The sequence below is a fragment of the Mizuhopecten yessoensis genome, unplaced genomic scaffold, assembly GCF_002113885.1.
Source record: "Mizuhopecten yessoensis strain PY_sf001 unplaced genomic scaffold, ASM211388v2 scaffold11123, whole genome shotgun sequence".
In the NCBI taxonomy this organism is placed as follows: Eukaryota; Metazoa; Mollusca; class Bivalvia; order Pectinida; family Pectinidae; genus Mizuhopecten; species Mizuhopecten yessoensis.
In genome coordinates, this window is record NW_018408891.1 from 918,419 (window position 1) to 942,759 (window position 24,341).

General features: G+C 36.4%; 1 protein-coding gene across 2 annotated transcripts in view; it reads left to right on the forward strand.

Annotated features, from left to right (window-relative positions):
• Positions 1–24,341, forward strand: part of LOC110466173 — a 76,960-nt gene that overhangs the window by 26,580 nt on the left and 26,039 nt on the right. For both annotated transcript variants that reach the window (XM_021522524.1, XM_021522523.1), the window contains exons 2-3: positions 1,583–1,691; positions 22,805–22,955. In XM_021522524.1, the coding sequence (XP_021378199.1) occupies positions 1,583–1,691; positions 22,805–22,955 (260 nt within the window). The remainder of the gene's footprint in view (positions 1–1,582; positions 1,692–22,804; positions 22,956–24,341) is intronic.

Genomic DNA, 24,341 nt, shown 5'->3' on the forward strand with positions numbered 1-24,341 from the left:
TCATTTAATGAAATATGTGGTTAACAAATTATTGTATTTTTCAATTTGATCATTATATCCGTCGGCAGTTTCAGCATTGGGGAACTGGGTATTCCTGATTTCATGAGGTCTTTGTTATCACAATGTGGTGTCACACATACAATGTACAGGTGTGAAATGACCATTTCCTGCCCTGGACTGATCATGAGTTCTATTATACATACATTGGAGTACATATGTGAGAAAGTGGTTTCAATTAATTCACCCCTGTTAATTTGATGTGTGTGTTATTTGAAATCAATTTTACCCTAAAAACAGCTGAATGATATCGGTATGAAACACTATAGCTAGAGGTTAGACAGCTGTAAATGTACAGAGTACATGGTGTATGTGTATGTACAATCGAGGATTAGTAATGTCAAGGCCATCTAAATATAGTAGAGCACTTGCAACTAATACATATTAATATCAGCACTTATATATTTATTGCTTATATTATGATACTTGCTCGGGCCAAACAAAATTATTGTTAAAGCACTCAGTTTTAAAAAATGAGAGCAGGTGATATACTGTTGGTATGCTAAAATATAAGAGTAGGAAGACAAACTTTTAATTTGCAAAGTACTTTAACAGATAAAATCAAAATTTATATTGATCTAATTTGTGTTCTCCTTCCTTACGATAATACATTGTCAACTGGATGGTCTTATCTAAGATAACTCTGAATATAACAATAGGAACCTCAGACTCTCTATATACTGCATATATACCACGTGATTTTCACCCAGTCAAACATTCCCCCTTCGCCCATCAAATCTTATCAACTTTTTTAAATTTCGACCGTCATATTTAATTACTATGTATATTTTGTCATTTACTTATATTTCTGTAATGAAAAATTCCTCCTCATCTCCAAAGGGCGAAAAGGTGAAAATCAAACTGCAGCGAAAATTTCCCTACAATATACATGTAGGTATGTTTATATTGGCTGAATTTTATACAGGTTTTGCACAAGAGCTGTAAGCTAGGTTCAGTTGAGTGTATATTGTACAAACCACATATAATACTGTCGAGCTCAGTGATTCTCAGTCAACGCTATATTGTTATAAGCCTGCTGACACAAGTATCCCAGACACATCTATTAGGTCAAAACAAACATCTAGCTGATTTTAAGCAGTAACTATATGTATGTACAATGCAAGCAGACATTAAACATCTCCATCAAGTATTGTATTTTTAATTTTGCCTTTTTGTCTTTTCATAAGTGCCAACTATTGAATTCAACTCACAGTTATGTTCAAACTTAACTGCTGTGCACATATAATATATATAAAGTTTTTGTACTCCTGTTTGTTGAAGGCAAAAATCAAACCAGAGGCAAAACAGTAGATTTCTATAAGAGCAGTAACATGAAGTGTATATTTCTATAAGAGCAGTATCATGAAGTGTATATTTCTATAAGAGCAGTAACATGAAGTGTATGTTTCTATAGAGCAGTAACATGAAGTATATATTTTGCCTGTGGTGATACACAGTTTGTATAATTTGTCTGATACATTTTGTTATAATTTGTAGTTATAAATCAATGTGTTTTTTTTTACAGATCATTCGTTCCCTCCTTGGACTATGGTGTATAACAAAAATGTCACATGTGGGAAAATTAAACCAGGCCTCAAGTTCCCTTCACAAACCTGGACATGTGCTGATGCAAGGTGAGTTATAATCCTGTGAAAATTGTAATAAAGTATAAAAAAAGAAGATTTATTGTCCTTCAAAAAGGCAGGCTCGTGATCACTGAAGGGTTGCGGGTTCGAGGCAGTGCACTGTGTTGTACCTTTGAACAAGATACTTTACTCCGCTTGTTCCAGTCTACTCAGCTGTAAATGAGTATGTGGTTGCATTCGGCAGTGCTAGAATTGTTGAATGCTGGCTGTACATGTTAGGGCCAAAATGGCAGCACCGGCTGTATGCTCCCAGGGAGTTGAGAAAGATATTGGCTGCATGGTTGCAAAGGCCCTATAACAGCTTTTGAGATGACCTATGGACTAGGTTGAAGTTGTACATGTGATGCAGCTGTATAAAGAACCTCAAATCATAATTAAAAAACTACTGATTTCATGTGAATTCAGCAGAATTTATCAATGGGGCCCTATTCAAGGAGTTCTATATAAACATTATACATAGACAGTTACTCTCACCTATTACCATATATAAATCATGCTAACAAGGTGGAATTAATGAAAGCATGCATGAAGTAGATAAGTTGATGGTAAATTGAATTGAAACCCCAAAAAGTAATCTTGTTCATAAATCTGGGCATGACTGTAATGCTTGCTGCATCTAGATACTCAGTTTACAGTTGTATAACCCTCATGGTTTATTAAGTGTATATGTTAAAACTTTTAACATTCACTCTGTTGTTTTATTTATCTGGCTAGTGAGCACACCATGCCTGCAGTCATGGGCGATTTGGCTCTTACCTAGCCTACATTGTAAATCACCAGTATCATACAGAGTTAGCTGGATTTGTGTGATATATTACCTCATCATATATGAAAATTGTGCATGTCATGATTTGCTAGTAGTGTATAAAGATTGCAAAGAATTTGTCCTTAATTCAGCATATGCTCTTTTCATGAGTTAAGAAAAAACCAGAAAAATATTTCTGAAAAACGGCTTACATACAAAGCCTTCACTAATGGAAACAGAATCGTAAAAAACTCATAAAAAATGTACACATCTTATTGTAAATATGTTAGGTGGCAGGGGGTAAGGCTTACAATAATTCATTCATGAAAGAACCGCATGTACATGTGGGAGATTTAAGGTACTGATTGACCTCGTGGGAACCCCACAGTGATAAGTATGGTAATATAATGTACTGTAATGCTGGGCAAGGGTCTCAAAAGAACAGGTACATACACATATACATCGTACAAGTCGGGGTAAGATTAAGTCTGGATGTGATGGGTTCACTAGTTTATATTTCAAACACTATCTTGACCTAGTCCTGTACACGGACACGGACTGGTATGTTTGTAAATCAAAATTAGCTTGAGGGTTTTTGGCTGTGTACATCAGTATTATCACCTTTATAGATTTGTATTGTGATTCTGATTCTGGTCAGCAATCAACAATATCCTATTGGATATAAAATATAAAACTTTATTTATTTTACAACAATTATATTTATGAAACAAGTTATTCAACTTATATTAATCACTCTTGTTGGCCTGGATGTTAAAGCGTGTGTGTGTGTGGGGGGGGGGTCTTTGTGTGGGAGGAATCCGGAGTACCTGGAGAAAGCCCACGTGGGTCGGGGGTAGGTGACCCCATACCTTTTCACGTCCGTCGGGGATTGGATATCACGCTGATTGCGATATATAGATATGATTATATATACTCTTTCCACCAGTGTATTGCTGCATAACCAAAACGATATCCATGTCCGATTTGTGTTTCTGTTTTATGTGATATGTTGTTTGATTTATAACAACAATAAGAAAGTAAATAATGCTACAAATATTCAAAAAGATCTACGGTAACAGACAAGAAAATGTTAACATATTATGTATTTATACAGTCGTACTTTAAATTAAATGCACAAAATCAAACAAATCCATATTTTAAATAAGGCGTACTGTGTCCTGCAATATATTGATATTTCAATCTTAGTGTTTCTATATTGAATGGACCATATATAGTTATATTGACATTATAGCATAATCATATTAATACTCTCTATATATTCTGTGTGCTGGGAAATTCTTCACTGTAGTGTAATTTTCACCTTTTTTGTCCTCACAATATACATAATAATTATTAAATGAGTCTGAGAAGAGTGAAACTAACCCGGGGTGAAAGTTTGACTGGTTGAACATTTCATGGTATACAGTATATGTTCATTAGCCCTAATGGTTAGTCCTGGGTATATTCTGCTATACTGTTGTGATACTGTATTTTTTTTGTGTCGCCTGCAACGCGAGGAGACATATAGGTATTACTTTGTCGGCGGAGGCGCAGCGTCATGATCAGACTGTTGCGTCGTCCGAAACAAGGTTCGTACGATATCTTGAGTTCCCTTGGGTTGATTGAACTCAAATTTGGTACACATATTGCGTACCAATATAGCTCAGACATTTTCGCACTTCAGAACATTACGTGCAAATTTGGTGGAGTTATGCCCCTTTTATTACCAAATAAGGGCATTGCGTAGTAATTAAACACTAAATGCATGAACTTATTGATTTTTCAATCAATTCCTTTCAAATTTTGTACGGTAATGCTAGAAACAATAATGTTCAACATAAATTACTGTTTTTTCTGTCAAGTTTCAACTCTCCATGTTTTGGCATATCTGTTTACGCGATAACTCAAGCCTGAACACTTTTCTTACTAAAAACACTCATGAGCAAGCTACACATCCACTACTTTGGAATTCTTGTTTGAAGTGAGGCAATTAAGAGGCGCGTTGTGTTGCATAACTATTATAGTATAAGTACCAATACCTGTTTTGACCAATCTATGTATACATTAATTACCACAAGGACCTTGAAAACAGCCTGATAATGCAGTATGGTAGTTTATGATGCTAAGTACAGCTGTCATGTACAGTACTAGTAAATGTGGTAATCAACTCTGTAGCTATTATCTTCTGTCTAAACAGCCTATTACTGTCTTCCTTAAGGGCACTCAATTTCTTCTTAATGTATACCCATCAGCAGCTAGATGGCAACAAGCAGCTAAAAATGGAAAGCAATTGTATATATTCATACACTTTTTCAAGAAGCTATAGCTGTTGTCACCTGTATGTACTTCACATTGCTAACATCATAATAACTGTGTAAAATCTATCATGATCCTACAGGTGAGCAGCATTTCATAATCATCATGTTGTTAACCAATTATCATCTTAGATTTTATCATGTGATGTACCAAAGCTGCAATCGATATGTGAAGCTCTATGTCATACAGTGTATATATGTGTGGCACAGCTGTCCTGATGTCTCTTGTCTGCTTATCCTGAAAAATTGGACACTGAAGGTTCTATGATTCAGGCAGATGATCTGATCAGCATGCAGTTGAGCTGTGATTGACTGATGATCAACTGTTGATCCGTGATTGGCCGACGATCAACAGTTGAACCATGATTGGCTGACGATCAACAGTTGAACCGTAATTGGCTGACGATCAACAGTTGAACCGTGATTGGCTGACGATCAACAGTTGATCCGTGACTGGCTGCAGATGATAAACAATTGAGCTGTGATTGTCTGATGGTCAGAATGTAAACATTGATTGGCTGACATTATCAGCAGTTGATCCATGATTGGCTGATGGTCAACAGTGGAGCTATCATTGGCTGATCGATGGTCAACAGTACTAGTGGAGCTATGATTGGCTGATGGTCAACAGTGGAGCTATGATTGGCTGATGGTCATCAGTACTAGTGGAGCTATGATTGGCTGATGGTCAACAGTGGAGCTATCATTGGCTGATCGATGGTCAACAGTACTAGTGGAGCTATGATTGGCTGATGGTCAACAGTGGAGCTATGATTGGCTGATGGTCATCAGTACTAGTGGAGCTATGATTGGCTGATGGTCAACAGTGGAGCTATCATTGGCTGATCGATGGTCAACAGTACTAGTGGAGCTATGATTGGCTGATGGTCAACAGTGGAGCTATGATTGGCTGATGGTCAACAGTACTAGTGGATCTATGATTGGCTGATATTCAGAATGTGAACATTGAACACTTGCAAAACCAAGAGCAGAAATACAGTTTTAAAGAAGAAAAATGAAATCTAGATGTCGCAACTTTTGAAATATGTTTTGATATAATTGGTTTTTTTTTCAGAGCTGGCTGTCAAAGGATTTTTAAATCCTAATTTTGTCAGAACAAATCTATGTATCTATGTAGTGATTGGCTGATGATCACAATGTGAACATTGATTGGCGGATGATTAATGGCTAAGATTGTTTTAATATACATACATGTATGTGGTGCCATAATGCCATGTAACTCGTAGGTCAAGATTGAGAAAAGTAAGATACCTGCTGTTACCCACTGTATGATTCCTTAAAGGTGACTAATGTGGTACCAATTTTCATTTAAACAAGAGACATATATTTTGTACCTCAAGAATTTAACCATTATTTTATTTTATCTCGGATATTGAGTGAAGTTTGCATACTTGTAGCCTCAAACTAATTATATAGCTGTATTGCTGATTTATACATATTTGTTGGTGCTGTATTAGTATCATTAGGCACTATACTTCTGTAAGGTACACAGCTAAATTAGACATTCTAAAAACATCTCAGTTAATTTATATAGACAGTTGTAATGAGGATATATAATTACATTTGTAACGGAAGCCTATTTAAGGGAAAACACAGCTTAGATTAAAGAACACCTAGCAACTCTTGTTTACAACTCAGCTTTTCTATTGATTGCTGAATACTGGTGCTTTTCCCATACCAGAATTAAATGTAATTAGTTTGAAAGTCTGAAGCTTAGATATAGGTAATTGGTACACATCTTGTATTAACTCATTCACCCCTGAAGACACATTTCAACTCTTCCAATTCAAAGGGTGGAATAGTTCATTATAAAATTTCAAGGGTGAATGAGTGAAGGAAGTTTAAAAGAACAGAAAAGAGTTAATCTTCACAGAGAAACCACCAGCCTCCTTTGTAAACAGCTGTGAAATCGGGTCCTGGATGCAGGATTGTACTTATAACACAGCTGTAATCTTCAGCTCCAGACTGAGTTGGCAGATGTTAGCAAACATGTGCTCTCCACTGGTGCCAAACACAATACTATATCACACAGCCATGTGACTTCAGTTATGTAGGGATTTGTTGCATTCCCCCAAGATCTTGTTTCATTTTGTTGATCAAGATTTTTAGCAAGATTTAAAAAAAAAAATGAAAAAAAAAGAAGGAAATATATTCATGATATCCGGAAAAAAAGAAAAAAGGAAATTCATGCATGATATCTGTCTAGGTTAACACTGAAACATGGTTCATTTATAACAACAAGCCTAATGGCTGAGGATGCCGGTAATATCGGTAATATCGATTCGGGAAGCTGAAGGTCAACAACCCGGCTGACAAAAGAGCTATTAGTTTGAGCAATAACTTTTATGGATTTTTTCATTCTCAGGCATTCATGCTGATTTCCAGCCCAAAGGGTTTTATAAGCCTTAAAATATCTTCCAAACTCATCAAAAGTTGAATAATATATAAGCTGACATTGAATAAACCTGCGAGGAGTAAACATTTTTGGTTACCCACTAGTGAGTAACACCACATGGACGTTATATATCATTGGTGAGTCCTTTAATTCTTATGTCTAGTAATATCCTGCAACGACATGTTCAATTTTGACATTATAGTTTATGGCAATTGTTTCCCTGTTTGAAACGGGAATAATGTATTCCCAAGAAAACATAATTATTTTAGATATATTTATATCCCAACATTGTGGGAGAAAAAGGTCCCCAAACCTGTGATGGTTGCATTGGTTATCATGTTTATCTCAGTCTCATTAATTACTTTTCCAGTTGTAAAAGACACTTGGTAAACCTTGTAACTTTTCATGCAATTTGAAAATTAACAAACTGAAATTAGCAAAATACCCCAGTTGATGGATTTCTAAATGTTGTTCAGATCATCACCTTCCATAAGTATTAAATACACATGTATATACATTATACCCACCCATCCCCTGCCATAAGAGTTAGATCCCCCCACATGATAACCAACAATCACCTGCCATAAGTGTTAGCTACACCTACATGATAACCATCCATTACCTGCCATACGAGTTAGATTCACCTACATGATAACCATCCATCACCTGCAATAAGTATTAAATCCCCCTGCCAATAGAGTTAGACCCCCCTACATGAAAACCACCCATCCCCTGCCAATAGAGTTAGACCCCCCTACATGAAAACCACCCATCCCCTGCCAATAGAGTTAGACCCCCCTACATGACCACAACCCACCCCCTGCCATAAGTGTTAGGTACACCTACATGATAACGAACCATCACCTGCCATAAGTATTTAATACCCCTGCCAATAGAGTTAGACACACCTACATGATCACCAACCATCACCTGCCATAAGAATGAGATACACCTACATGATAAACAACCATCACCTGCCATACGAGCTAGATACACCTACATGATCACCAACCATCCCCTGCCAATAGAGTTAGACACACCTACATGATCACCAACCATCCCCTGCCAATAGAGTTAGACACACCTACATGATAACCACCCATCACCTGCCATAAGTATTTAATCCCCCTGCCAATAGAGTTAGACACACCTACATGATAACCACCCATCCCCTGCCAATAGAGTTAGACACACCTACATGATCACCAACCATCCCCTGCCATAAGTATTTAATCCCCCTGCCAATAGAGTTAGACACACCTACATGATCACCAACCATCACCTGCCTTAAGTGTTAGATACACCTATATGATAACCAACCATCACCAGCCATAAGTGTTAGATACTCCTACATAATAACCAACCATCACCTGCCAATAGAGTTAGACCCCCCTACATGAAAACCACCCATCCCCTGCCAATAGAGTTAGACCCCCCTACATGACCACAACCCACCCCCTGCCATAAGTATTTAATACCCCTGCCAATAGAGTTAGACCCCCCTACATGACCACAACCCACCCCCTGCCATAAGTATTAAATACACATGTATATACATGATAACCAACCAGCACTTGTTGGAGAACCCCTGTGTAACATACCATCACTTGTTCGAGAACCCCTATGTATTGTACCACCACTTGTTGGAGAACCCGTATGTAACATACCATCACTTGTAGGAGAACCCCTATGTAAGGTACCAACACTTGTTGGAAACCCCTATGTAACATACCGTCACTTGTTGGAGAACCCCTATGTCACATCCCATCACTTGTTGGAGACCCCCTATGTATTGTACCACCACTTGTTGGAGAACCCCTAGGTAACGTACCAACACTTGTAGGAGAACCCCTATGTAATGTACCATCACTTGTTGGAGAAGCCCTATGTATTGTACCACCACTTGTTGGAGAACCCCTATGTAACGTTCCAGCACTTGTTGGAGAACCGCTATGTTATGTACCAACACTTGTTGGAGAACCTCTACATTGTATGTAATGTACCAACACTTGTTAGAGAACCCCTATGTAACGTTCCATCACTTGTTGGAGACCCCCTATGTATTGTACCAACACTTGTTGGAGAACCCGTATGTAACATACCATCACTTGTTGGAGAAGCCCTATGTATTGTACCAACACTTGTTGGAGAACCTCTACATTGTATGTAATGTACCAACACTTGTTAGAGAACCCCTATGTAACATACCGTCACTTGTTGGAGAACCCCTATGTAACGTACCAGCACTTGTTGGAGAACCCCTGTGTTATGTACCAACACTTGTTAGAGAACCCCTATGTAACATACCATCACTTGTAGGAGAACCCCTATGTAACATACCATCACTTGTTGGAGAACCCCTATGTATTGTACCAACACTTGTTGGAGAACCCCTACATTGTATGTAATGTACCAACACTTGTTGGAGAACACCTATGTAACGTACCAACACTTGTTGGAAAACCCTATGTAACGTACCATCACTTGTTGGAGAACTCCTATGTAACATACCATCACTTGTTGGAGAACCCATATGTAACGTACCAACACTTGTTGGAGACTCCCTATGTAACGTACCAGCACTTGTTGCAGAACCCCTATGTAACGTACCATCACTTGTTAGAGAACCCCTATGTAACATACCAACACTTGTTGGAGAACCCCTATGTAACATACCAACACTTGTAGGAGAACCCCTATGTAACATACCATCGCTTGTTGGAGAACCCCTATGTAACGTACGTACCATCACTTGTTGGAGAACCCCTAGGTAACGTACAATCACTTGTTGGAGAACCCCTATGTAAGGTACCAACACTTGTTGGAGAACCCCTATGTAACATACCAGCACTTGTTGGAGAACCCCTACATTGTATGTAATGTACCAACACTTGTTGGAGAACACCTATGTAACGTACCAACACTTGTTGGAGAACCCCTAGGTAACGTACAATCACTTGTTGGAGAACCCCTATGTAAGGTACCAACACTAGTTGGAGAACCCCTATGTAACATACCATCACTTGTTGGAGAACCCCTATGTAACGTACCATCACTTGTTGGAGAACCCCTATGTAACGTTCCAGCACTTGTTGGAGAACCCCTATGTAAGGTACCAACACTAGTTGGAGAACCCCTATGTAACATACCAACACTTGTTGGAGAACCCCTACATTGTATGTAATGTACCAACACTTGTTGGAGAACCTCTACATTGTATGTAATGTACCAGCACTTGTTGGAGAACCCCTATGTAACGTACCATACTTTCCCAGAAATCATCCAGAGCACATGTTTTTTGTGAAACCAAAAATACATTGATACTTAAAGAATTTGCCAAGGAATCAAAAAAATAAAAATGATTGATAGTCTCCAATAATACACACTGAGGTTTACATATTGTGTACATTAATTACACTGTTGTTTTCAGTTTGTAAGTTTATGAGCTGGAGCTCGAGGTAGATGATCAATCATCACACAGTGTGAGGAAAATCTTAAGGCTCCAAGAAATGTTTCTGTTCATCATAGAAAATATTTGAGCAATTGCCATTGTAATCTATCATTTCTCCGTCTCTTTACATATTTATCTTGACGTAACGCAATGTGTTCCACTGGTATATGTATATCCTATACTACAATATAGCTACAGTGTTTTCCCCTAACAGAAGAATTTACAATGAACTGTTGTTATGTTCTTCCTCCAAAAATGTATATGATCATGTATTAATCTTCTTCCAACTTCTTTTAACACAATGCAATGCTACAATAAAAAAGACGTATTGAACTAAAAGTTATATGTAAAGATAAAGAAACCATAATTAAAACTCAAAATTAATGAATACTTGGGTAAAATATGAAATCAGCCCTGTAAAAGGAAATATTGATAAGAAGACCCTTGAAAGTGTACAAGGAGAATATGTTAGGTGTTGCGGATTGGTAAGCATTTTCAATTCTGTTTCATCAACAACATCCCCCATGTAAATCTACGTGTCAAATGCAAGCGATGTCACATCCATTAATTGAGAACTAGGGTAGTAACAATGAAACCATAAGGTATACTAACAAGCTAGTTAAAAAGACTGATCTTGATATCACACAGGAAACTAATTTCCCTATGATATTTGATGTTTAATCGACCATTAAATCTTGCTCATTTTCTTCATCAACCAGCTGCATGTCTAAAGTCATGTGGTGTTATATATATATTAATTAGTTTGTCTGTCAGCAGTCAACTTCCAGTAACAAAAAACAGATGTTGGAGACACAGGGGTGTAACTATCAAGAAAGGGAAAGTTCTCAGCCAGAAAATTCACAAATTTTGTAGTTAGCCATCCTGTTGCTCATGATGTAAGTAAAGATCAAGACAGATGGCTGATGTATAGAAGATCAAGACTGTGTATACATAGTGTCTATGATTTCAAATTAAGGAGGCCTAGGGTGATACATGTATATGATGAAAATAGGATGTTTTGTACACCATTCTACAATATTGTAACAATGTAACATGAATCTTACAATGATCAGTGAGTCAGTTGCAAGTGCATTATAGTGTTTTTCTTCTCTGCACCAATCCTACAGCACTGTAACAATGTTGTACATGTACTTGCATTAAAAACAATGTTATTAAAAGTAATACACCAGTTCTACAATAATATAATAAATACTCTTTCCCTCACCGATCCTGTAATAATTTGAAACATTCTTCCCCAAATGTAGAATATGTCTGGACTTTTAATGTAATATTCCTCTAAAAAAGCTTTTAACCGTTGTAAAGCTGAAATGCTATAAAACTGTAACCTAAAACACCTTCTTTGTGAAATCTGCTTTGATCAATACCGTAACAATATATGTTCTCGCTTCAATCAAATAAAAAACATCGTTAAAGTTGTGTTAGTTTTCTCAACCAAGGGAGCAATCCATTACATGCCAAGGTTCTCACCTAATCTTTCCTTTATGTTACATTGCACCAGGATGAATTTCATTCTCTGATGTGCTGCCAGTTGAATTGAAATATATAGTATAGATCTGATTGATTGTCGGACGCTGTTGTAGGCCTATGTAGCTGACAACAATGCATCTCTATAAAGGGCAGTATTATAAAGTTATTGGCAACTGGTATGAATGCTATAGAGCTTCCTCCCACAGTTCCGTTGCCACCTCACACCATTGATAACCATTCAGACCCAGAACCTCTCTTAAGGGTTAATCTCCCTGCTGCAGAATTGTGTTTGGAACTCGGCCAATAGAATAAAGATTAAATTTGTTGCCAAAAAGATTTATTCAATGAAATGATGTACTATTGTACTCGTAACTCAATTGAAACACAATTTTCAGGATTTTTCATCTGTTGTTAATATACTATCACAATAAATTGTATTAAATGGATTTGCATTGGTTTTCTGTATTTGTAGGTAATATTGACATTCATTCTTGTCCATAATGCATTAAAGATGGACATCATTAGCATACCAACAGCATGACAGTATGAAGTTATATCACATTGTGTGTCCAATATGCTTCATAACTTTATCTAAAAAAAACTGTAATTAAGTACATACATGTATGGTTTCTTTTTGTATAGCGTAGGACAGGTATACTTTTGAATCCAAGGGTTCTCATCCTTTACCTTGTCCAGACTACGTTTACTGGTACAGTCAAATTAGATGATCTAGAACCATACCGTTTACCTTTTTGGATAAGCAGGCCCATCGGGCCTCCAATCTATAGTCTATAGCTACAACTGGTTATATTTTCTTATCGTTGAGTTGTTAATCTACAAATGACACATACAAAAAACTGACAAAATAGATATATATTTCACGTTGCCAAAAATGTGCTGTTGAATTAATGTGATGCTTATGCAGTAGATTATCACATTTTCTCTTGGTGATGCTAATATACGGTAGATTATCACATTTTCTCTTGGTGATGCTAATATACGGTAGATTATCACATTTTCTCTTGGTGATGCTAATATACGGTAGATTATCACATTTTCTCTTGGTGATGCTAATATACGGTAGATTATCACATTTTCTCTTGGTGATGCTAATATACGGTAGATTATCACATTTTCTCTTGGTGATGCTAATATACGGTAGATTATCACATTTTCTCTTGGTGATGCTAATATACGGTAGATTATCACATTTTCTCTTGGTGATGCTAATATACGGTAGATTATCACATTTTCTCTTGGTGATGCTAATATACGGTAGATTATCACATTTTCTCTTGGTGATGCTAATATACGGTAGATTATCACATTTTCTCTTGGTGATGCTAATATACGGTAGATTATCACATTTTCTCTTGGTGATGCTAATACGGTAGATTATCACATTTTGTCTTGGTGAAGCTTATATGATACCTTTATGCAGCTAATACAGCCAACAATTCGATGAAGTGTAGCTCGAGGGAGTTTTGAGACCTTGATCTGATTGTCTGTATGACTCATTCTGTTGATGAAGAGGAGAGTACCTATCTATCATGCAGGTCAACTTGTGCCATCATCAGGTCTCTGTGTCATTGGATCCAGGCTGGCAATGTTTCTGTGTTGTTGTAAAGAGATAGCTCTTTACAGTTCTGCTTGTTAGTTGTAGAAGATACACGAAACAACTAATTACTAAAGAAGAAATGAAACAACTAATTACTGTAGAAGATACACGAAAGAACTAATTACTGTAGAAGACACATGAAACAACTAATTACTGTAGTAGATACACGAAACAACTAATTACTAAAGAAGAAATGAAACAACTAATTACTGTAGAAGACACATGAAACAACTAATTACTGTAGAAGATACACGAAACAACTAATTACTAAAGAAGAAATGAAACAACTAATTACTGTAGAAGACACATGAAACAACTAATTACTGTAGAAGACACATGAAACAACTAATTACTGTAGAAGACACATGAAACAACTAATTACTGTAGAAGACACATGAAACAACTAATTACTGTAGAAGACACATGAAACAACTAATTACTGTAGAAGACACATGAAACAACTAATTACTGTAGAAGACACATGAAACAACTAATTACTGTAGAAGACACATGAAACAACTAATTACTGTAGAAGACACATGAAACAACTAATTACTGTAGAAGACACATGAAACAACTAATTACTGTAGAAGACACATGAAACAACTAATTACTGTAGAAGACACATGAAACAACTAATTACTGTAGAAGACACATGAAACAACTAATTACTGTAGAAGACACATGAAACAACTAATTACTGTAGAAGACACATGAAACAACTAATTACTGTAGAAGACACATGAAACAACTAATTACTGTAGAAGATACATGAAACAACTAATTACTGTAGAAGACACATGAAACAACTAATTACTGTAGAAGATACATTGAAACAACTAATTACTGTAGAAGACACATGAAACAACTAATTACTGTAGAAGACACATGAAACAACTAATTACTATACGATGAAATAACATGCATTTTCTTTTGATAAATTTTCTGAAATGTTCCACTCCAAAAAACTTTTTCTTTTTTCTCTTCGTCAGTGGTCATTCAGTTTTCCTAGTTGGTAATTATAAATTGGTTGAAAGACCTATGTGTACATGTTTAGTCATGAAATATTCAAAGGGGGTTATTCTAACAGAAATCAAACGTACACTATACAGAGTGGTATATATTAACTTAAACATAATCAATTCCAAGAGACATTGTGAGGTCGACTGTAAAGTTACAATATACAGAGTAGTGTACAACTTAAACACGATCAATTCTAGTAGACATTGTAAGGTCAACTGTATTTAACAAGACATAATATTATGTTTTGTAACTCAAGTTGCTAAATCTTCTGGAACTGAGTTTCTCTGACTTGGGTCAGATCACTTCAAGACAACTGGGTGGAGTGCCTTACAGGTTGTGCCTCACTGTCACAGTTAATGTAAATAATGCCAGGAGATGGCTGCTCCATGTGTCCCTTTGTAGTAAGCACGTACATTGTGTAACAGCTATATGGATAGCTCAAATTAAATAAAGGTTGCCATGGTGAAGACATGTTCGTGTGCCACTGCTGTAATGTCCTGGGAAGTTGTTCATTGTAATCACTTTAACAGATACATGCCTCAGCTCAATCTGATTCCATACATGATCAAGAAGAGCTAGACTTATAATGGTTCTGACAGTATCAATGCTTTATGCAAGGAAGCTTTCACCAAGTCACTTAATTATTTGCCCATTACCAGTAAAATTCCATGTTCCCTAAGTGTTAATTATACAAATTTTGAAAATTTCCAGGTATTTGGTATTTAGAAAATATACGCGAAAACTTTTTGCCCAGTTAAACTTTCACATTTACGCTGATCAAGTCCATATTCGCCTAGTGTTAATTCCGCTTTTCATATTTCATGATTCATGATTACTATATGTATTATAATTTCCGGTTATGATAAATCAAATTTGCCTTCGATACGTAGGGTACTGACAGTACTTGGCTTACCCCTGTATATAGCTGACTGAAACCTCATCTGTCAGTATGGATCTTGATGAAAAGGCACAATAAATAAAACTTGTGTTGCCATTATATCGACTTACTTCAGTATTGTCTGTTGAAAATGTGTCGGGGATGATTTAAACAGCATCAAGTATAATTGCTTCCTTTGGTTGACAGATATATATAATAGACAGTACGATGAGGATCTATTTTCTGTAGATTAATCATTATATAGTTCCATCCTTTCACTTGAGACGATGCACTGCTTAAACCTTCAGTAATTATCCTGTCATATTGGAGGAAAAACCATCTCGACCCCAATACCTTTGTATAGAGTGGTGTCTAGGGGTATTCACTTATAGGAGGACTGTAGTGGGCCGGGGAACATCCATAGATATGGCAGTGCTTTTGTTGCCTGTTCCTTTATGAACTGGGAAAAGATAGCGTTATTTGTATTGAAATTGGAAATATATTCCTCAGATTTGGGTCATTTTGGGAAAGTAAGCCACCTTTTAACTAGGGGAAACTGCCTGTATTCAGCAGTAAAACTCGGGGCAAACCACAGCCGCTGTGACACCTTATCTGCATCTGAGGAGCAGTCTGACCTTGGGGCATGACCTTGGACTTTTTGAAACTTAACCAGCTAGCTCGCGTTGGCTTGAACACAGATCACCGCCACGAAGACGAAAAACCAGTACATTAAACCTAACCAAATCTAATGGGTATTCACATTCACCAACATTCATTAGGGCAAGATGATTCAGAAGTCATCAGATTATATTAGGTGACATGGTTTTTAAAAATGAAAATAAACTAGACAATATTTTCATTACGATTCATCAGTTTGGAAATATGTTATATCAATTTAAGTTTTATTTTATACACCAACAAATTAAAGTGCATGTTCAACGTGTGGCAACGTTTCAAGATGGACTCCGGTCCCTTTGTCAAGCAATGACTGATCAGTGAGCGATTTGTATTCTTTACCTATGTATATTTTATATGCCACTCGACCAAGGACATTTTGCTCATCGATAGAGAGCCTATTTTTATTTCACACTGTATCAAATAGGTTACTAATAGGGTGTAGATCTCCATACAGATCACTCAGCTTGACAATGTATTTTACAATGCTGTTCATAAGCAATACATTGACTGCCTCGATGCAGCAGGCCTAGTGGTAATATACCACATACACGGTAAGCTTCTTTCTATTTTAGTATGTGTAGTTTTAAGGAGCAAATGTTCAATATTTGATCAGCTGTTCTCTTGTTTTGCTGTTCCAAATTTTAACCTGACAGTAACAAGGATGAAATTTGAATTTTTGAAGGAAACAGTTTTTTGGCGGATCACAAATTTTGTATTCAGAAAAATTGAAAATATGATTACATAAGCAATAACTTTTAACATGTAAACTAGATTTGGCAGACTCAAGTGGCATATAATATAATGATGCCGTATATCCAGCCAGGGTTTCCTCTGGCTGTGATGCCAGACTTTTTTATAGACATTTTGACAGATGTCGATCTGGTTTGGGCACATCTATCTGTTGAAATGTCCCATTCTGGTTTCAGGGCCAGAGGAAACTAATGGGCTACCTTTTATCATGTCCCCTGTCCTCGTTGATAAGTTTGTCTGAGACACATCTGGCAGTAAATATACCACTTTGTTGTTGTATCTGGACAGTTTTATAGGTTTAGAAATAGCTTGGTATTTTACATGTCTACTGGCAAAGATAACATGCCTTTTGAAAGACATGATACATGTAGCTTTTGCAGCAGTTGTACAAGTACCGCTCTTATCATTGTGTGGGTGTTTAGCAGTTCTCTCCGGGTAAACAGCTAGCTGTATTACTAGGCGTTACTTCAGCTATGTATTCTTATACACCTGATGAGCACCAGTAAGACAAATTACATATATCAAGATATTAAGGTAATTACTAGAATGTCAGTTTGAAGTGAGCAAAAACTGTGTTGTATATGAAGGTTGTGATTGTGTAGATGGCGAGGATGTTTTACCAGACAAATATAGGGTATGCCTACTGGGAGTAAAGCGCTATATATATTAATGCCTCCTGCAGACAGTTTGCCAGAGCGTGAGGTCATTGGAATCTCCAATTACTTATTTAAAACATTTAGACTGAGGTCATTTCTAGATTATTTTGATTGATGGCTGAAACTGATATAGACAGTTTCTGTAAACTAAGAAAGAAGTTTTTCCATCGACAAGTTTGATTTTTATCTAAAATTTTATTTGACTAGAATAGCATACTTTACATACGTTTATGGACACTCTATAGTAACATCAAGCACAATTATGTAGTCTGAAGCCCTATTAAGTATATATATATTGTATTCTTTTGAATACAATATATATACTATAGGGTCTGAATAATCTCCTAGAAGAGATGAAAGTACCAAAGACTCGTTGAGAATTTATCTTTTTATAATATTTCTTCGTTCGTAAGGATCATTTTCCTACTTTTATAATATATATATGTATATAAAAAAAACATTGAGAAGTCCTTGTGTTGGAATTAAATATAAAAAATAAAACAAAAGACAGAGATAGCGTCTCTAGGCCTTTCTCGGGTTGATGCCCTGTTCATCAGGAGACTGTTTATTTTGAAAACAGGCATTGTGAGGTCATAGTTGTTTAAACAGTCTGAAGAATCTCCTAGAAGAGATGAAAGTACTAAAGACTCGTTGTTAAGAATTTTTCTTTATATAATATATATATATATATATATATACTGCCTTGAACCTGCAGCCTATATATATACTAATAGACCTGAATTTGTTACAATTATATATATTATATGACCTCAGTTTCTAGTTTGCAGTCCAGATAGTCTCGAAAGTTCGAACCATCCAAGTTTGACTGTAGAATTAGCTGTTAGTTGAATTGGCCCTATATATATTGCACCATTGAATTATATGAATTATATAATTATATGGCCTTTGTAATTTGAATCCCAGCCTTGAACTTTTGACACTATTAGTGATTAGGAAGTATATATTGTGTGTCATGTGCAGTTTGCACATTCGTGCTAAAAATACCCCCCTAGTATTTATGCTGTGGTGGGGCATCATTGTTTTCACACTTTCAAAATTATTTTAATAAAGATCTTCGGAATGATTAATCTGTACATGTTTGGTATGAATAATAAATGCTAAGTTTGTTTTGAACAGTAATTGAAGCATATTTTGCAAGCTTTCGAAAATGTCTGTTTCCGTTGTCAAGCAAAGAATGCAAATGACCGATGTCTCAACTCTAAACCGCTGAAAACAACTCATTAAGCCACAATATGCCAGGTCAGTCGATTCAGCAGTCAAAGACATTTCGCCATTTTGCTTAACAAAGGAACCTGATGCTTTCAAAAGCTCACAGAATAGGTTTAGTCAGTGTGTAACTTTGCCGAACACACGGCAGACTTTAACATAAACATTTGTACTGCATTATTACAGGTCAACAACAGCGATTGTACAATCAATCCTCTGTTGCTGACAATGTTATATTAATCGACTCGACCTAGCTCTAGGTTAACGTGACAGACAGACCTGTTAAATCATGGAGACACATCTTTTCCCACTATACTTTGTCATTGGAAATGGTCTGTATATTAATTAAATGATTTTCTTTTTCTTTTTTGGGTGGGGGCGTAGGAGCTCATCATGTTCTGGACACAGCCCATATTTTATCTTGAATTGGGTACTCTGTCTTTCGAAAACAAATGGAGTCAAATTGGTCCATTGATTTCTTTCCTTTTCTCATCACTGGGCATCTGTGTGGCAGTCTGCAATATGGAAGCTGAGAGATATATACATTACTCACATAAAAGCAGAAAATCTATGAAATTCACATATCAATATTCATGTCCCTGGTGCATTAGGTGATCGATTTTTGTATTTCATATGTGTTTTTTATCTTTAAAATCATTATCTGCTGAACAGTCTGTCGTTATCTTACATGTTTGCTAGTATCAAATAACTCCATGAAAGAGATAGATGGACTTGGATGCAATTTGCCTCCACACAGCTTCCCCTGACAGATTGGGTCTGGGGAACATGTATAAAAGCAAGGGATAAAATAACCAGAGACTACCATGAATCTTTATAAGGCAGTCAAGCTATCGACTGTCTGAAGAAAGCTTGTCTGTGGAAGGAGTTCTATTTTGAAGACACCCATTAATTGTTCATGCTGGTCTATGTCTATCCACTAGCTAGCTATAGGTACTGCCCTATTCCGTCTTTGCGTATTGCAGAGTTATCTTCTCTTGTGAGCAGGTAATGATTGTAACGTCATTGGTTTCTGAAAGTAACGTCATCAATTTGTGGGAAAACCATGTAATTTTCTCACACAAACCAANCTGAAAGTAATGTCATCAATTTGTGGGAAAACCATGTAATTTTCTCACACAAACCAATGACATAACAATCAATACCTGCTTACAAGAGAAGATAACTCTTTCCCCCAAAATTGCTTAAAATCAAGCATTGCCAACCCACTAACAACACTTATATTCATGATCAACACCCTGCCAACCTAAGGAAATGCTTGTCACTCAACTACCACACTACATTGGTCTCCCCCAGCCACCTAGCTAAGTATTGTCCATCCAGTCTCTACTACATCATGGTATTTTAGTGAGGTGGCACTTTGAAGTTGGCATCAGATCTACGCCATCACAAGGAGGCCAATACTACAACGTACTGCCTCCAGCACACATAAACCAATAAATTATACACATGTAGGCACATTCTTAAAAGAACTTGGCTATTTACAGAGGCTTAACTCATTCACTCCTTAAATTTCATTATGAACTATTCCAAACTTTGAATTGGAAGAGTTCAAATACATTGTATCTACAGGGGTGAATGCGTTAAATAAAACCAAAACAATAATACATCACATTTTATTTCAAACCAAAACAATATGTTGAATATCCTCTACCAACTATATCCAACAAAAGCATTGGCTATCCTCTTAACCCTCAGCCATTGTTAATCCTTACATCATAAGTATCAGATTTTAACTGGAAGATGACAAGTAGTTGTTTTGTCATTCATTTCCCCCCATTGACTTTTTGAGGGACTATTATTTCAGTGTAAAAAGTAGTTTTATGGGAAGGGTATAAGTCTTCACACAGTGGAAGAATTACATAGCATACAGTAAAACCTCAATATAATGCCCCTCGTTTCATGACTTCGTTTACCGCAACCAAATTTCAGTGTCCCTTTTTTCGTTTCCTTAAGAGGCAACAAGTTCATATGTTCCAATAGTTTTAGGTGGACATGTACATGACTGATAAATTTGTGATGTCTTTGAAGAGAACATATTACACTCCTGGGAATTAATACACGTTATAGCTATAGACTATGTTGAGCTCTCATTATCACCCATTTGCCATTTCTCTAGAGTCTATTTAGAGCTCTAGTGTGTCCAAGATCTCCTATCTTATAGCCGGTTTCGTTTGAGTGACAAACAACAGCCACACAAATCTATAATGCATATGCAGCAATTGACACTAACTGCTTTTATGTTTTATAACAACAAGCTTGACAGTTGTCGATGAATGGTCATGATGTAGCATTAACTCATTCACCCCTGAAGACACATTTGAACTCCTCCAATTCAAAGGTTGGAATAGTTCATTATGAAATTCCAGGGGTGAATGAGTTAAGATTTGTCAGAATATGAATACATAAAAATGACAAGAATATAAAGCTCAAACTCCATGTACAAGACTTATGATCAACTGAAATATTGATTATTCAATTATTTTGGCTTCAGTTACAAAATACAGAAAATAAGATATTGAAGGGAAAAAAAGCAGCTAAGATCGTTCAGATCATGTTTGGCTTTAGGTGAAAAATGTACAAAATCCATAGAAAGCTGAATAACATTGTAAAGTAATTAAATCTTACATTTCCTGTTATTGAGAACAATTCCGTTATTTGACTTGAATTTGCCTTTGGCAATATTTTACAGTTATAGATATACTTTAAAATGTCAAACTATCAATCAAAGACATAAAGCTGCAATATGGAAGGCATGACTATCATAATTCAGTTACCAAGTTATTCCGTCTTTGCGTATTGTAGAGTTATCTTCTCTTGGGAGTAGGTATTGATTGGTACGTCACTTGTTTGTGAGAGTAACGTTATCAATTTTTGAGATAACGACGTAATGTTCTCGCACAAACCAATGACTGAACAATCAATACCTGCTCCCAAGAGAAGATAACTCTGCAATACGCAAAGACGGAATACCTTAATATAACCATGTGATATTATTTTACATATTATTACCTAATCATTGTATTAAATCGAGGTTTGAAACAATATTTTTTACTATCACGATCATTTACCAAGTTATACCTTGATATAATCATGTGATAATATTTTACATATTATTACCTACAAAATGTAATCATCGCATTTTATCGGGGGTTGAAACTGTATTTTAGTCACGTTAAAAGTTTTGCAAGTGATTGAAAGTTTCACATGCAATTAGTAAAAAACTCATTAACAAAATTTAAAACTTCTTTTCATCAAATATAACTTATAAATGAACATCAAAAGAATAAACTGCTATACAATATGTGAAGCAGAACTAACTGCTATACAATATGTGAAGCATAACTAACTGCTGTACAATATGTGAAGCAGAATAAACTGCTATACAATATGTGAGGCAGAATAAACTGCTGTACAATATGTGAAGCAGAATAAACTGCTGAACAATATGTGAAGCAGAATTAATTGCTATACAATATGTGAAGCAATACTAACTGCTATACAATATATGTGAAGCAGAACTAACTGCTGTACAATATGTGAAGCAGAAATAACTGCTATACAATATGTGAAGCAGAATTAATTGCTATACAATATGTGAAGCATAACTAACTGCTATACAATATGTGAAGCAGAACTAACTGCTGTACAATATGTGAAGCAGAATAAACTGCTTTACAATATGTGAAGCAGAATTAATTGCTACACAATATGTGAAGCATAACTAACTGCTATACAATATGTGAAGCAGAACTAACTGCTGTACAATATGTGAAGCAGAATAAGCTGCTGTACAATATGTGAGGCAGAATAAACGATATGTTTGTTTATCGTTACAGGGTGGATGGCTACCACCTGGCCTACAGTCTATATGCTGATGTAGGAGTGGACAGGAAGTGTGTGGAAACTAGAGGCATGGATGAACTGGCCGAGGTTTGCCTCGCTATGATGCGAGCAATGGATGTTAACAAACCCCTCTGGGCAGCTCTGGTAAGTATTCAAAGGACAAATCTCATAAGTATAGCTTATCAGTCCTTGTAATGATGAACAGCAACTAATGATCAACCAAACACCAGCTGTTTTGTAGTACCACTAACAAATTCAATTGTTATACCAAACAGCAGCCCTTGTGGTACCAAACAACAATTTCAATTGTTATACAAAAAAACAGTCCTGGTGGAACAAAACAACAAATTATATTGTTATACCTAACACCAGCCCTTGTGGTACCAAACAACAAGTTCAATTGTTATACCAAACAACCCTTGTGGTACCAAACAACAAGTTCCATTGTTGTACCAAACCGCCCTCATGGTACCAAACAACAAGTTCAATTGTTGTACCAAACAGCCCTCGTGGTAACAAACATCAAGTTTAATCGTGATACCAAACAGCCCTCGTGGTACCAAACAACAAGTTCAATGGTTATACCAAACAGCCCTCGTGGTAACAAACAACAAGTTTAATCGTGATACCAAACAGCCCTCGTGGTACCAAACAACAAGTTCAATGGTTATACCAAACAGCCCTCGTGGTAACAAACAACAAGTTTAATCGTTATACCAAACAGCCCTCGTGGTACCAAACAACAAGTTCAATTGTTATACCAAACAGCCCTCGTGGTACCAAACAACAAGTTCAATTGTTATACCAAACAGCCCTCGTGGTACCAAACAACAAGTTCAATTGTTATACCAAACAGCCCTCGTGGTACCAAACAACAAGTTCAATTGTTATACCAAACAGCCCTCGTGGTACCAAACAACAAGTTCAATTGTTATACCAAACAGCCCTCGTGGTACCAAACAACAAGTTCAATTGTTATACCAAACAGCCCTCGTGGTACCAAACAACAAGTTCAATTGTTATACCAAACAGCCCTTGTGGTACCAAACAACAAGTTCAATTGTTATACCAAACAGCCCTCGTGGTACCAAACAACAAGTTCAATTGTTATACCAAACAGCCCTCGTGGTACCAAACAACAATTTCAATTGTTGTACCACACAGCCCACGTGGTACCAAACAACAATTTCAATTGTTATACCAAACAGCCCTTGTGGTACCAAACAACAGGTTCAATTGTTATACCAAACAGCCCTTGTGGTACCAAACAACAAGTTCAATTGTTATATCAAACAGCCCTTGTAGTACCAAACAACAATTTCAATTGTTATACCAAACAGCCCTCGTGGTACCAAACAACAAGTTCAATTGTTATATCAAACCGCCCATGTGGTACCAAACAACAAGTTCAATTGTTATACCAAACAGCCCTTGTGGTACCAAACAACAAGTTCAATTGTTATACCAAACAGCCCTCGTGGTACCAAACAACATTTTCAATTGTTATACCAAACAGCCCTCGTGGTACGT